General features: G+C 38.1%; 1 protein-coding gene across 7 annotated transcripts in view; it reads left to right on the plus strand.

Moving 5' to 3' along the window:
• Positions 1–15,671, plus strand: part of mef2d (myocyte enhancer factor 2d) — a 110,417-nt gene that overhangs the window by 71,232 nt on the left and 23,514 nt on the right. For all 7 annotated transcript variants that reach the window (XM_088013643.1, XM_088013649.1, XM_088013647.1 and 4 more), the window contains 3 exons: positions 813–1,038; positions 4,368–4,424; positions 14,430–14,608. In XM_088013643.1, coding sequence (XP_087869769.1) covers positions 813–1,038; positions 4,368–4,424; positions 14,430–14,608 — 462 coding nt within the window. The remainder of the gene's footprint in view (positions 1–812; positions 1,039–4,367; positions 4,425–14,429; positions 14,609–15,671) is intronic.

Below are 15,671 nucleotides of genomic sequence, written 5' to 3' on the forward strand. Positions count from 1 at the left end.
ACTTAAAGAGACAGCTCAGAGATTTTGACTATTTGGATCCTGGCTGAGCAAAAATTTTTGCATGAGATGCTTTTAGCTCTCCAGCAACATAAAAACCCTTAAATATGTTTAGGAAGATGTTTGATTCCAGTTTTTAGATTTTCTTTTTTATATATCTATATCTGAATATTTAGCAATCACAATTAAATTTGGTAGTCTGCATTTTGAAAAGAAATATTAAAAATGTTTGTTTTTACTGGTTAACTTTCAATTTTGCAGTTTTTTTATTAAAAAAAGCTGTTTGTATTTTAAACTGTAAATTCTTTAAAAGTTACTTTTATACCACACAAATCTTAAGCCTTTAATATCTTGAATCCAAAAGACATTCTATAATTGTAAAGTTTTATCATGTAAGTAAAAAGAGCCATTACTGTGAAATATTCAGCTTTTGGTTATTTATATATTTCTAAAAATACTAAATATACTAAATCTCTATTCAACCTTGACTCTTAAGATAAAAATATAATAATAGATAAAAGATCCCAGTCCCCATGGGAATATGCTTTTCTTATTTATGTAATAACAATAGCTAACAGAATGTTCCATATTTGAAGATCAAATTTGACTGGAAGACAATTCTTTAAATTTACTTCATTTCAGTTTGCACAAAGCTCTTCTTGCTGTGATTGGTTGGTTGTGTTGTGTGGATGTCACCTGCAGGCTCGTTGACACTGCTGCTGATCACTAACTGATCACCACTCTGTTTCTATATGTGATGTGGGGTTAAACTTGGCCCCCCTTTAAACTCCGCCCTTTTCCTGTCTCTCCACCAGTCCACTGTCCCACAGCCCACCTTCCCGATGCCAGTCACCGTGCCAGTGACCAATCAGAATGCAGCGGCGGCCCTCCAGTTCAGCAACAATCCCGCTGGCGCGCTGGTCACCACCACTTCCTTCGTCACCTCCACCCTCACAGATCCCCGCCTCTTGTCACCACAGCAACAGCCTCTGCAGAGGAACACCGTGTCGCCAGGGTTACCGCAACGACCGGCCAGCGCAGGTAAGAAAACATGTGGAACACAGCTGGAAAGCTTTGGTTCCTCTGTCTCCTCACAGTTCAACTGTGGTTGCATTGATCAATGAGCTGTGGCCTTTTCAGATAGGGAGACTTCCTGTTTCAATAACAGCTGTTGATTGATCAGCTTGAGGATTAGCAGCTTTTTATTTACAGTTCCTCTTCCAGGGAGACTATTTTTCTTTCTTGGAACACGGTTTCTCATGAATCTTCTGTAACATTAGCTTATGACGCACAGGAAGAGATTAGAAGATTTCAAAACTTCCTCTAAATAAGAAGAGAAGAAATCAGCAAAGCTGGTTTCAACATAAGAGGACAATGTCCATAAATGGAGACGCATTTTGTTTTATTAGACTTTCTCCATGTTTACAAGCCACTGTATGATCATTTTGAATTATTACGCATTTCTACATTCGGTAAGGCTGGTTGCCTCTGGTGTCTTGTTTAAGCTGACAGGTTCAGGCTGAGTAACACACCAACAAATAAAGAAAAAAAAGCTACATGACCTTACATTGGCTGTAAGCCAAGATCCTCAAAATTAATGGAAATTAATGCAACAGATACTTCACTTTGTATGTCATGAATTTCTATAACATAGAAGTTTTTTCATGAAATAATTAAACTTTTTGCTGATTCCCTAATTCATGTGGATGCATATTTATATGTTCAAGCTACACTGTCTCTCTGTTGGTTGTCATGATTTTCATATTTGTTCCTTTTAACATTTTTGCCCAAAGCAATCAGTTTGCATATCGGTCTTCCACACGTCAAAGTCCTGATTCCTTAATGACTCCGTTAATTGAAGTGATTTGATCCACCTTAAGCAGACACAGTTGTCATGGTGATTTTGTGACTTAAAGTCTTTTTCATTAAGCGCACTTTCTGTGGAGCCACAGTTTATGCATCAACCGGTGAATTTTCAGAGTAGACAGGAACCATGTCTGCGTGCAGATGTTGCGTTCAGCTGTCTGTGTATTTTTCTCTCAAACAAGAACACGCTTCTCATAACAGCATAAATCCAGAATTTCTTTGACTGACGTCGGCGCACCGCTGCATGCACGCACTTTGTCTGTGGAGGGAACCAATCCTTCAACCCCTCTGACTAAAAGGATTTGTGTCCCATTTTTGCGTCTCAGACAGGGTTACCTACCAAGCTTTGTTCCGACCGGCGTAATCTCATTGTAAGTCAGAATTAGGTGATGTAACGTGCAACAAATGCATTACAGCATCTTTCATAACATGGCATTCTGTGAAGAGAGTGAGTTTCATGTAATACTCGTGGATGCCCCGCTGCACTCCCGCTTCCCCATTTATTTACAGCTTCAGAAGCTGAAAAGACTCCTAAACACTTGGCTTACTGTCTTTTTTCAAATTAAGAAAATAATGTTTTTGTGACATCTTTGAATATTGCAAAGACAATCTCAATTGCGGTGAAGGCATCTTTCTTCTTTTATTTATTTATTTATTTTTTTCCTGTTATCGTGATCCCATCACTGTCCATGAGCATCTGGGTCACTAAAATCAGCATCAGGAGCAATGAATGACCATCCCACTGGCTGACATAGAGAGCAGAAATTACCTACCAGATGCTGCATCCAAACTGTCCTTTCCGACTACAGTTTTTTACATATTTATAGTACAGTATCAAATGAAATGTAATATTGTGCAGGTCAAAATATGTCTGGTATTTTCTGTCATAATAGAAATAATTTTAATCTAAAATTGAAAATTCTCTGGGAATGAAGAGCTGTTCAGAATAATAATTTTATCTGAATACCTTATTTTTTGGACTTTAAACCGCTACTTTTTTCCCCACACTTTGAACCATGCGGTTGATAGCCCAGTGCAGCTTTTCTGTGGATTTTTCTTCAACCACCAGGGGGCTCTTTAGCAAGAAGTGAATCGTTGGAAGTCAAAATTGGAAATCAAAGAAGAGCGAGCTGATTTTAATTTAGAACAAGCACATGCTAGCAGCAGGCACAACAGAGAAATTTCTTCAAACTCATATCCGCTCATCATGGAAACCACACACAGAAGTTCATGTGATTCTGCTTTAAAGTTGAAGACAGATCGATAGCCCCTGCACGTAAGCTCATGAACAAATCCATTAAGGATGCAGGGCTGCATCCTTAATAGCAGATATATTAAGGACGTAGGAAAACCGAGAGCAGCGGAGATACCAGCGGCTATAGCTTGGTGTGGCTTATATGTATGTTTTCAGGTTTTGTTTTTTTTTTTTTTTACTTTGTGGGTGCGGCTTATAGTAAGGTGCGGTCTATAGTCCGGAAAATATGGTAATAGTAAAAACGGTGTAATAGTAAACAGAACATGATGAAATACGTCTTAATGAATCTATATAGCAGTAATGTTTTTGTTGATGTTTGTTTATTGTATTATAGAAATGATTTAGGTGGTTATGAAATTGAAAGTTGCTGAAGAAGATTTAACCAGGTGAAACTTTTTATTGAAGCCACGTTGTTGGGATCTATACATGAAGCAAAAGTCAGTCTGAACAAATCACACAACCATATAAACTGCATACATTGCAGTTGATCCTAGTAATCAAACAATCTACAAAGTTCAGTTTATTCTTTAAATTGGCTAAAACATGTTCAGACTAAAGAAACCCAGCAGATTTCATCAAGGCATTCACTTGCAGCATTCATTGATACTGAATGAGTGTTTTGCAACAGTACACAGTCGCTTGCATTAAGTTTTTGAATTTCTTCATACTGAGCATGGATGTAGTGAAAGAATGAAAAAAAACTCCCCTTTAACAGGAAGAAACCTGGAGCAGAACCAATACCTGGCACAGAATTAATGGACAGAGCAGAACCAACTCTAGTTATAATGTTATCTCTTTAGCATTTGCATTACGATTCGTAAAGGAGAATAAATCTGTCCTTGTCAAAACAATAACACAAAACTCATGAGAACTTTATTTTGCAGTTTTGAATTTTACAAGAACATTTGATCCATTCAATATTTCACACTGACATTTAGGTCTAATATGTTGCTCAAATAGAAAAAAGTCACATTTTTATGACTTTAGTTACTGTGTGTAACTAAGTGTAACATAAGTATCATTGAGATTTGATGAAACCAGCACTTTAACTAGAAATGCAGCATTGAGGCTAATTAAGGAGCTTTAGAGAGGAAACGGTCGTCGCCAGCAGAAACACTTTTTTAATGACATACTTGATTTAATGATATTATTTTAAAGTGGATGTTCATCAGTTTTTAGGTTGTTCAGATATACTGCTTCATGTGAGATCTTTTTCATGGTTTTTATGGGTTTCTTTTTTCTGTGCTAGGTGCAATGTTAGGAGGAGATTTGGGGAACTCAAACGGAGCGTGCCCGAGTCCAGTTCGTAAGTAAATCTATTCCTTTCTCAAAAATCATACAAATGACTATCTCACACTGCAACAAACACACAGCTGCACACCAGACACTATTGTTTCTTTTTATCTTTTGAACTTTTAAAAAGCTATATTTCTTTAGTTGGGTTTGTGAGGAGAACAGTGCAGATCGTTTCTGTGTGGCAACAGCCTCACAGTCGCCTTCACAGGCTTATACACAGGCACGTAAGCACCTGTTGACTGGTGACAGCTGGGGGTCACAGCACAAGCTGCTTGTAAACAGTCCAAAGAACAGAGAGGGTTTCAGGTTATAAGACAGTCCATGACTAAGAGAAAAAAAGAGGAAAAGAAACCAATAAAATTCCAACGAAGCTAGTGTAGGTTTCCTCAGCTGGCCTTCTGTTGTTTCTCTATTCACAGTTGGAAGCCTCAACATTTTTTAGTATATTCTGAAAGTGTTTAAATCACTACGCCAGTCGGGAGGCGGACACCTGCTCCAGATCAAATCCACCATGAATGTGAGATCAACATTTCATTCCTGGCAGTGGTTTTCTGTCAGACATGTCAGCCTCCTTTAGGTCCACAGCTCCACCCAGATAAATCAAGTATTGCTAATTAGTGGAAATATTTCTGCAATTTAGATATTTTACAAAAAATGCATTTGAAATCAGATTTTGGGTTTTTGGAGAGTAAAATTGATCTGTCAGCTGAACATCAACGTAAACTGGTTTCTTTCACAGTATTTGTACATTTGATATGTGACTTTATATTATCTCAAGCAGCCATATAAATTAGCTTTTTTCATTTTTTTTCTGCTTTTAGTTCCTTTTAGAGTACTCTTAAGCACTGAGTAGTGAGTCTGGGTTTTTCCCTGTAAGTAAAGTTAGTGAAACTGACCATTAGAAAATAAATGGAAATGCAGAAGTGAAATAGTTCTTCACATGTAATTTAAAATGTCCACCCATCAGGGAAAGACACTTGAAAAAGGAAAGTATTTTTTTTTTCCAAGGGAATGAAAGTATCTAAAATATTCACCAACAGTGCTGTAAAAATGACTCGCTCCACAGATTTTGTTCAGGTTTTTTTTATTTTTTTATTTTTATTTTTATTGTAAAACAAAAATATTCATAGAAAAACCAAACATGTTGAAAAAAATCACCTCTTTGATAAATTGGGAGTTAATCATATTTTTTTGGAACGCTGACTTTAATTTTTCTCAACATAACAAGGTTTCATTGCTGCCAAACCTGCAGGCTATCATTTAAGTAGAGTCTGTCTGACAACATGAACAAGGATCTCAAAAAGCAACACGACATAGTTTGACCAAGAGAAATTCAAAACCAGATGAAAAAGAAAGTCAGTAAACGTACATCAGTCCTGAAATGCATGAAGCCACTTCAAGTGGACAGACTTTCAAAATGGTTCCAGGTGAATATTGATGACTCAACTAAATTTCAAAACATTACACACAGCTGAATGACTGGAAGAAGTGGCTTACTTAAAGTCTGAAAGTCCTGTCATACTCGTATAAACAGCAGTTTGGTAGAATTAAAACAGACCAGTAAGAAGAGTTGGTCAGAATAAACTGGTCTAATAAATCAACTTGGAAAAAAGAAGCAGTTTTAAATGAGAATGCTGCCAAATTCATAAACTACTCGCTGCGTTGGCCACGCTTGGCTCAAAGTTTCCTCCAACTGATGAAAAAGCTTTCTAATGTTTACTTTTTTGACACTCATAGTTAACAATCTGCGTAACCATTTATACGTCCGCTGCTTTCCCTCTTTATTTATCTACTCTTCTCCTCCCTCTCACTACACCTCCCCCTTTCATCCCGTCTCTCTCAGCTGTTCCCCCTCGTCTTCATTCTGGAATAATCTCCCACCCGTCCCCGCCCCCCACCATCTAGCAGTCCCTTGTCTTGGCACAGGACTCTCCTCAGAGGTGACTTTGACACTGGCCAGAGCTCTCCTCTTAAATCCCATTAGTTTGGACAGATACTGCCAGCTACATCCCACAGTAATGGATACGGGGCGAGGGTGCTCTTTTTTTCTGGATTCACTTGACAGCATTATTTCTCTCATGTTACAGGGAGCCAAAAATAAATCAATACATTCAAATTAACGTCACTTATCTTTTCTTTGGGGTAACAGTGCTTCATCGGGATGAGATGATTCATGATACCAGGTCCAGAAGGATGAGCAAAACATGGTTTTATTAAACATTTTCAGATAAACTAATTTTCTTTGCACAGAGTAAAGATTACAAAAATTACAGTGAAGCTCCAGCCAGCTTCAGTACTCTGATCTGATCTTTTTTTTAAACGGATCTTTTTTTTTTTTCTCCAATCAAAAAACGGTAATACTTCTGTTGTACCAGTAGGTGGTGAAAATCAGAATTCAATGATAGAATATGCTAATTATGACTCAAGCTATAGCTAGGCTAGCAACTCTGCTAAAAGAAATTTAATGAACATTTTTTAGCATTTATTATAGAGGCAGGAACCAGAGAGGTAGGTATGAAATATCTAATAGAAAAACTACTTGGTTGTTTTTTTCTGGCACAGAAAGCGAGAATTGACATGCATGTGCAAAGTGGGTCTCATTGTTTTCAAAATATTTGGCTATCCAGCATGGATGTGTGAAACTAGGTACATTGATTTTTTCCTTTTAAATTTTGGTTCTGTTTTTTTCCACAAGTGCAAATTAACAGGAAGTCTTTATTTTGCATAGCACCCATCTTTTTTGTGGAGAGAGCCTTAAATAATCTGTATTCAGTATCAAATGGTCCAGCCAATATACTATGTTTTCTATGGTTGTCAAATGATGTTGTGTAAAAGAAGTCTTGAAACACTCCTTGGTGTCATATTTGACTTGAAAGTTTCTTAAATCTCAAAAAGTGTTTTGAAAATCTTTGTGTAAAATGATCCATTTCAGATTTTGATCTTTAACTATTTGAGATTTTGAAGATCAAATTGAAATTTGTGAAATAGCCCATAATTTGGTGGCATCAGGATGCAGAAGCTAACTTTGATATCGTAGCAGCTAACGGCTACCAGTTTTTATTGCTGGCTGTTGGATAGATGAATGTTCATCCATTCCTGCTTGTCCTTCCAGGGGTGCAGGGAGCTGTTGAATTAGGTGAGAGTTGCGGTGCCCCCCAGTGGAGGCCATCAGTGCATCAGAGACACACAACCAGGCACACACACTTACACTTAAGGACATTAGATAAACCAATTAATCAAAAAAATAATGTTTTCAGACTGTTGGGGAAATCTGGAGTACCCAGAGAGAATCTATGCATGCAAAGGGAGAAGATTCAAACTCCATACTGAAAGACTCTGGATTTGAACCCAGGACCATGTTACTGCAAAGCATCACTGCAGACTGTTCCAGCCTGTCTCCAACCAAGTCACAAAAATCGACTCAAGAATGTCATAGTTTATTAGATATTTGGGGTAGATTTAACCGTGTGCTTCTGCTGCTGATGGCTGTGTTTTAGTTTAAATGCTCTCCCCGTGATCCCTCCAGGTTGCTATAATTGTGTCACAACATAGTTGTCTATCAACATCTCAAACGTTATCTGAGGTAACCTGATCCTCCCAGACGGCCGGCCACTCTCCTTTTGCACTCATCCACTCTCCACTTTTATCACAGTTTTCATTACCTCCCCTTGCATTTTAACTTTTTTCATTCCTTTTCTTTCTTTTTAACCTTTTTGCACAATGTATTTTTGTCCTCTGATGCTTTTTCCTTCATTATTTATGCCTCTCTCTTTCTGTCATGTCCTTTCTCCAGTCATGTCTTATTCTCACCCCTTTTAGTCTTACTTTTGCCTTTTTTTACTCTTCTTCCCTAATCCTGTCTTCACCCTCCTCCTGTCATCCCTTCTTACCTCCTCTTTCTCCTGTTCTCTTGGATGTGCCGGTCTCAGCTGTTGTCCAGGGAGTAAGAGCTCAGGGAATGTCACCATTGACGTCATGCAGCATTCCACACATTCCCACGCCCGGCCTCGCGTAATGGGAGACGTGACACACATGCTCACACACACAGAGGGTACCGACACATGTACACTCATATTCTAAGAAGAACACATGTTAAGGCTACAAGGAAATGCATCAACACGAGCAATTTAGATGAATGAAAGCCACAAACATTTTAAAGTCTTTCAGGGACTCACTCAGCAGGACGCAGCTGCACGCATAAAGACACACACAGCATAAATCAGCTCATAATCCAGCATGAACCTCCATGTATAATCAAGCAAGAAACTGCAATTATCTTTTTTTTTCAACAGAGTCTGCTCTCATTTTATATAAAAGATTTAAAGTCTGATGATTTTGGTTTTCTGCAGAAAATTAAAAAAGGAGGAGACATACAACATGGGTCATTAGTTCAGTTTAAATCAGGAGTACTGCAGTAATGTGGCATGTGCTGGAACCATTGGGTACCACAGGCACCACTAGCGCCATCTGTTAGTGCAGATGCTCGTCTATATTGTCCCATTGGTCCTCAGAGTTCTGCTTTAATGTCAGCATTGAAATAAAGTTAATTAAATTTCAGCAGCAAGTTCTTAAAACTAATAAATGAAACTGCATTGAATATGTATAGTATGCAAACTGCTAACAGATTGATTATAATCAGGCTTTTGCCACATCTACAACTCCACATTTACTGTCATTTACCATTATGGGATCCTGAAGCAAAACCAAACAGTCAGCTTTTGCTATGAAATGACTTCATATTTGCAGGAAAGTAAACTTTTCTGTACAGAAAATAACCATATAGTTACACTTATTTTTCCAGTACATTTCTCTTTCCATCCATGCATTGTCTGTACCCGCTTAGGGTGAGAGACGAGTGCAACACAGAGACACACAGGACAAAAAACCATGCTTACACACTCTTACTTTAGGACAATTTAGAGGCCAGTCAACCTAATTGCCTGGATTGGCAAGAGCACTCAGAGAGAACCCACACATGTGCATGGAGGTCATGCAAAGTCCATGCAGAAAGACTCCAGTCACTGATTTGAACCAGTAAAGAGGAAAAATGGAGGACATTTATGTTGCAAGGCAACAGTTGTAACTGTGCCACCATGCAGCTCTTCTCTTTATCAAAATTTCAAAATCTCAAACAAGATAGAATTTGTAAATGTCTTTTTGTATAAATCCTGCAAACCTAGTCTTTGAAAATAACTGGTTAGTTACCGTTTTGTTGTGCAACCAGTTTTTCATAAAAGTATGACGCATTTTAAAAACATGCAAGGCTGAATCTCAGTTGTTTTCTCTCTGCAGCTGTGTTCAGGCTTGTTGTGGAAGGCTGCAGAATTAAAATGAGCACATCAAAAGCTGGGTGCCAGCTTCTGTTAGTCAGTACACCCTTAATTAAGGTAAAGGTGGAAATTTCCTTTACCTGTCTCTGATTTTTGCACTTGTTTTATTTTGTTGCTAAAACGTGTAAATATTATAAATATAGCATTTTCTTAGCATCCATAGCTGTATATGAGCAGTAATGATGGCACTTTGAAGTAATTTTGTCTATCATACCATCATGATAAAAAAAAGAAGGTTAATAAAAAGAAGAAATTTGCAAATGACTTTAAAAAAAATCTCTGTTGAAAGCCATCAAACTGCAAAAACCTGTCCTGTTGTTCTAAAGGGAAAAAAATGGAGATCAAAATAAATTCAGACCTGACTTGAATAGTGTGATTCAGAAACAAGTGTCTGCAGACCCCAACAAATAGTCAATGTTACCATTTGGTCAGCTAAGCTTTTAGGCTTCGTGGTTTTAGTAAAGTACATCAAAACCTATTCGAACTGAACTCCAGCTGTAGATAGTAATACAGTATAAACACACAAAGAAAGACACCACATCTACAGGCTGTATTCTGTAAAGGAACTCTGTTTGAACCTGGGTTCAGCTGCAGAACATATGTTAACTTCACATTCACTGAGGAAAACTCACGTTAGTTGAACTCATAACTCTTGGGTGACCACCAAGCCACCGCTTCTCCCACAGACATGAACACAAACTGACTGCACATTTCCATCAGTCATTGACGTCGACATGCAGACGTGGGGGTGAACCCTGCACTGATGGGACACAGGTGAACAGTTTGCCCAGGTGGCTGCTGGGATATGCATTCCTCGTCTTACCACATTCAGTGATTCCATGCGTTTGCAGCATCCTCTGTTTCTTTCTTCCAGCTGATTTTTTTTCTTTGATTCCCTACATTTTTTTGTTTAGCACATCATGTCTGCTCCAGTTTCCCACACTCCTCTCTCATTCCTTTTCCTTTTCCATCTCTCTTTCTTCCCCAATTTCTCATCATTGAAACTCCCTGATCTGATTTTCCTGTATTCTCCTACTTCTTTAATCATCCACATTCTGTGCATGTTTTCCATTCATAGGCCATTTTTTTTCCTTCCTCCTTCCTCAAATGTGTAGACTTATTCTTGTTCCCAGTCTTTCTTTGCGCTTATCTTACTATCTGTTTGCCTATCATTGAACTCCTGCTCTGTCATATCCTGCTTCACTTACTCCCTCAGTTTCATTCTTTTCTTCCATAATGTCTCTCCCAATCCAGTCTGGTCATTTTCTCTACTTTCTTACTTTTTGTTCATTGTGTGGTGGAGTTAATTTCTCTGTTGAACTGTTGTTGTTGTTTTTGTTGTTTTTACTTTTTGTTTAACCCCATAAATTAAATAATTTGACGGTAAAATACTGATCCAATCTTCTGCATCCGGACAGGTCTGCATAATGTCCCATCAAAAATAAATTTGGAGAAAAACTATTGATTTTTAAACTTCACTTACTCATATGACAGGATGTATGACATATTTCAAAGCAATTCTGGCCACTTCTTTAGGTACACCTGGTTAGTCCTGGGCTGAACTCCCTTTTGCCCTCCGAACTTCCTCAGTGCTTAATGGTTTTGAAAACCATAAACAGGACTGGGACATCAAACCTGACTTTTTCGCTCCTACTAGATGTATTTTGATTGATTTGATTAAATCACGATGCCACCCTTAAAATGATGCAGACATAAACAATTAATCACAAATACATTAAACTGATACTTGAATACACTCTACTTTTATGCTAAACACCCATACTTTGTCATTATTTTTTGTATTTTTCCTCTGCAACTACTTAACCACTAAAGCCTTCTTGGTTCATATCACCACATGTTTAAGCTTCTTCCTCCTTTGCCTTCCTCTTTTCCTCATTCTTTCTCTACTTTTGTGTCTTTCCCCCCTTGCCCGCCTCCCCTCCTCCTCTGACATGCTTCCCTCTCTCTAAGCTGATATCAGAGATAGCATTGACTTGTTGTTGTTGTCAGGTTGCGTTTATGGGCTCTGTGTGTGTAAGTGAGATGAAGCAGAGTCACATGCCACTGTCGTCTGGAGCCAGCGTCATGGAGAAGTGCTATCTGCTATCACACACACACCCTCTCTCCACCCATCAGACGGGAGTACTGCATCTGTTTGTGTGTGTGTGTGTGTGTGTGTGTCACGGTGTGGGAAAGTCCCTGCTGTCCCTCTTATACACTGTGATTCAGTCTTCATTTCAATAGACTTGTCTTTTAACCTCGGCACCAAAGACAGGCTGGAGACTGCTGGAGGCTTGTTGTCATGACGCTCAGCCAGCCAACCTCTCTTCCTCCAGCCTTCACTTCCCAACATCTTATTTTACATTTAACAAGTTACTTGTGGTAGGATTCCAAACCAGCACATAATGACATGTACCGTAATAAAAAGTGTTTGGTGGAGAATATTCAGAAATGTGGAAATGGAGTCAAAACAAAGTAAGCAGAAATGGCTGACAAACAGAGCTGTTTTGCTGCAGTTTTAGCATGGCATGTCAGGTATTATTTATCCTAAGAGCAATGGTTGTGTTGCTGTGAAAGGGAGAGGAATGTGACAGTTGTGCCATTTCAAAGGCAGGTGTGTTCACCGGTATAATCTGCAGTTTGGCCTGTCATGTTTCTGGGATGCCCCTTTTAAAAAGAAAACAATGACATGCTGTGCTTACAGTAATGTAAGCTGATTTATATTAATATTTCAAGTTAGATGTTATGCTATGACCAGAGCCAATGCAGACACTCCAACAAGGCACTCTACACATACTACAACTAATTAGATATTTCTTCAACAACAGGGAGGCAAATTATCTCAGCTGCACATTCTGCTCTGCTGTGAATGCCAAACTTGTATTAATCTGACGCTTGAATAAGGTTTTTATATACGACTGACAAAATGGCAAATTTCAGAAGCTGGACTTTCCAGTGTCCAGATTCTGGATACATCATCTGCTGGAAAATCATAACTTCAAAACTAAGGAAATGTCATATAAATGAAAGTGTGCTAACTTGATAATGTGGAAAATGTTTAATTTTCCAGGAAAATTTAGCTTTGGAACATTGTCAGCAAAGTTGAGCTGGTTTCCTGGATCTAGGTATACCAGGGTTTTAAAAGTTTCAGTTTCAAAGCTGTAGTTTATCAAAGAAAGTTTTCTCTGGAACATAGAGTAACACTGTGATGCCTGCCCCCACCTGTTGCTGTGCACTGCCAATCTGTTTCTTTTCCTATTGCTGTACACTCGTAACAAATTTAAGGAGGCCCAGTAATCAGAAGTTAGCACTGTTTTAATAACCCATTTGTCAATGTATAAACTATATTTCTATAAGTAGTCAGCTGCTGGCTCCAACCAAAACCAGTGCTCTTGGTATTGTTATTGTTAGTGTACTATTAAACCCTCAACATTTCTGCATTTTAAAATAGGTTTTGCAACATTATTCTATATTTTGTATTGAGGTTACATATCATAATTATGTAGTCTCCCAAACTTTACCTACATTTACAAAACCAAACAGCTGGTTTGCAAAACACCTAAACTATCAATTTCATCTACTAGATTTAAGGGTTTTTCTTTATTCAGATTAAAACAAATAAAAAAAGATCCTTACAGTCAAATTAATTCAACCAGAGAGGCAAACGTTACCAATAACTGGTCACCTCAAGGCTGCCTGGCTGTGCAGTTGCCTAACTTTCTCTGTGGAGAGCGAATGTTGTGGCTCTTAACTGTATAAATAACCAACAATTTTCCTTTTTCTTATCTAGTGGACTTCTGCTGATTAGGTTATTGTCGGCTGCAGACGGCAACATCTCCCCTTTCTGTTAAAAGTAATTGTATATTATACCTACTTACGTTGTAAATTAGTTTTTAAATTGTTATCCAAGTACTGTGACATGGTGTGTCTGTTATTTTCAAGGTTAGCATACAGTGATAATCTCTACGCGTAGCTAAAAGTCATTACATAAAATGTGGCTTTCTTAAAAAATATTCATTTAAAACTGCATTATGTTACCAAAACCATGAAATCGAAGCATAAAGTGCTCTGGATTATTCAATTATTTGCTGAATTGTAAAGGATTTGTTTACATTTCAAATCACTGATTTCAATCTACACACTTTGTAATTCCAGTTCATAATTATGCAGATAAACAATAAACTTTCATAAATGATTGTGTTTTGCTTTTTCAGAGACAATATTTCTTCCAGGGTTTAATGACCATGAAACTGACTTGTTAGAGAAGATATTTTCTTACCATGCAAGATGGAAAGAGCCCAGAGACAATTATGTGTTTTTGTTTACACCAAGCTGAGATGAGTGGAACGAGACAGGAGAGAGAGACAAATACTGAGAGCAGAAATAAAATAGTTCTGGAGAGAGCATGGCATGATTTTGATGTGAAGGAGCTGTAGAAAATCAGAGAGCCACCAGAAAAAAGCAATGTTTGAGCTGCAGAAATGATGAGAAGCATGTGGTGCGACAAAAGGGTTCCAACGTGTTAATGAGACAGGCAAACACACCAACGACGGCAGACAAGACACACTTCACAGGTAGAGGCAGACACTGAAAACATCAGAGCCGACCAAAACAAAACTTCCTCCCACCCTTTTTCTTCACTAAACCTCGCTGTTATTTTCCTCTGTGTGTCTGTGTCTCTGCAGCTAATGGCTACATCAGCGCCAGGGCCTCCCCGGGCCTCCTGTCCGTATCCAATGGCAACAGCCTGGGAAAAGTAGTCCCGGCAAAGTCCCCACCTCCACCCAGCCCTCAGTTGGTCAACAGCCGGAAGCCGGACCTGAGGGTCATCACTTCACAGAGTGGAAAGAGCCTCCTGCAGCTGGTGAGGAGAAAAAGACTCAGACTGACCATTTAAATCTAAACTACTAGTTTTATGATACCGGAGGATAACCTCCAAATTACCTCCAAATCCACATTGGGATTCTTTATCCTGATACAAATTATCTTATTGAAGACTGTTGCTTCTCAGTGCATCAAAATAATGACTTTAACTTGCATTACTCTTAACTAGGGCTAAAGATAATGACTATTTTAGTAATTGGGTATTCTGTTTAATATCCAGAAGATTAATTAAATAATAAAAACATTTACACATTCTGCAGATTTATTTTATCACTTATACTTATCTTAGACAATATAAAAAATACTATAAAAATGCAATTTTTGAAAGAATAAAATAAACATTAAGCATACAGAACAAAAAAGAAATTTTCAACTTAAATTTTTAATACATACATTTTTTCTACAGTTTTGGGCTAATTACTGTTGTTCTTACAGCAAATGGCATATCTTAGAGTCAGCATATTCCAGTTAACTATTATTTGATTACTCAACTCTTCATGAATAATCCGATTAATAATTTCAGTCCCACTCTTGACAAACTCACCAGTGATGTTCTGTATAATGCAGTCTTCCCTATTTTTTAAGTGTGTTTTACTGCTAAGAAAGCTGTAATGTTTATTTGCTTCTAAGAATACATCTGATTTGACTCATACAGCTATGCTGTTCAATAAAGTCATGCCTTGCTCAAGCTGTGTTCTTGCAGCTTTGTGTTGAGGATTGGAGCCAAAAAGGCAGGTGCATTCTTAGTCATGCAAGATGCACAGCAATCTTATGATTCTATGGAAGTAAATGTTTCATAGTCAGTGGCTGTTGAGGAGGGACCATTCTGCTGCCCAAAACAGACAAAGTCAAAGGTATCTATTTATGTCCTTTCTGAAAACACCTGGAGAAGAGTTAAGAAGTCATATTGGACTGTTCCAGTTACAATAACTAAGGAGAAGACTCTGTGCTGTAACACTCTGTGCTTTACAGGGGAGTCAGCAGGAACAGGAAGGCTACCAGGATTACAGAACATTTCTCTTTTCTTTTTATCCTTTTAAGCT

The sequence above is a fragment of the Poecilia mexicana genome, unplaced genomic scaffold, assembly GCF_051168715.1.
Source record: "Poecilia mexicana isolate PSO_F unplaced genomic scaffold, ASM5116871v1 scaffold_16, whole genome shotgun sequence".
Lineage (NCBI taxonomy): Eukaryota > Metazoa > Chordata > Actinopteri > Cyprinodontiformes > Poeciliidae > Poecilia > Poecilia mexicana.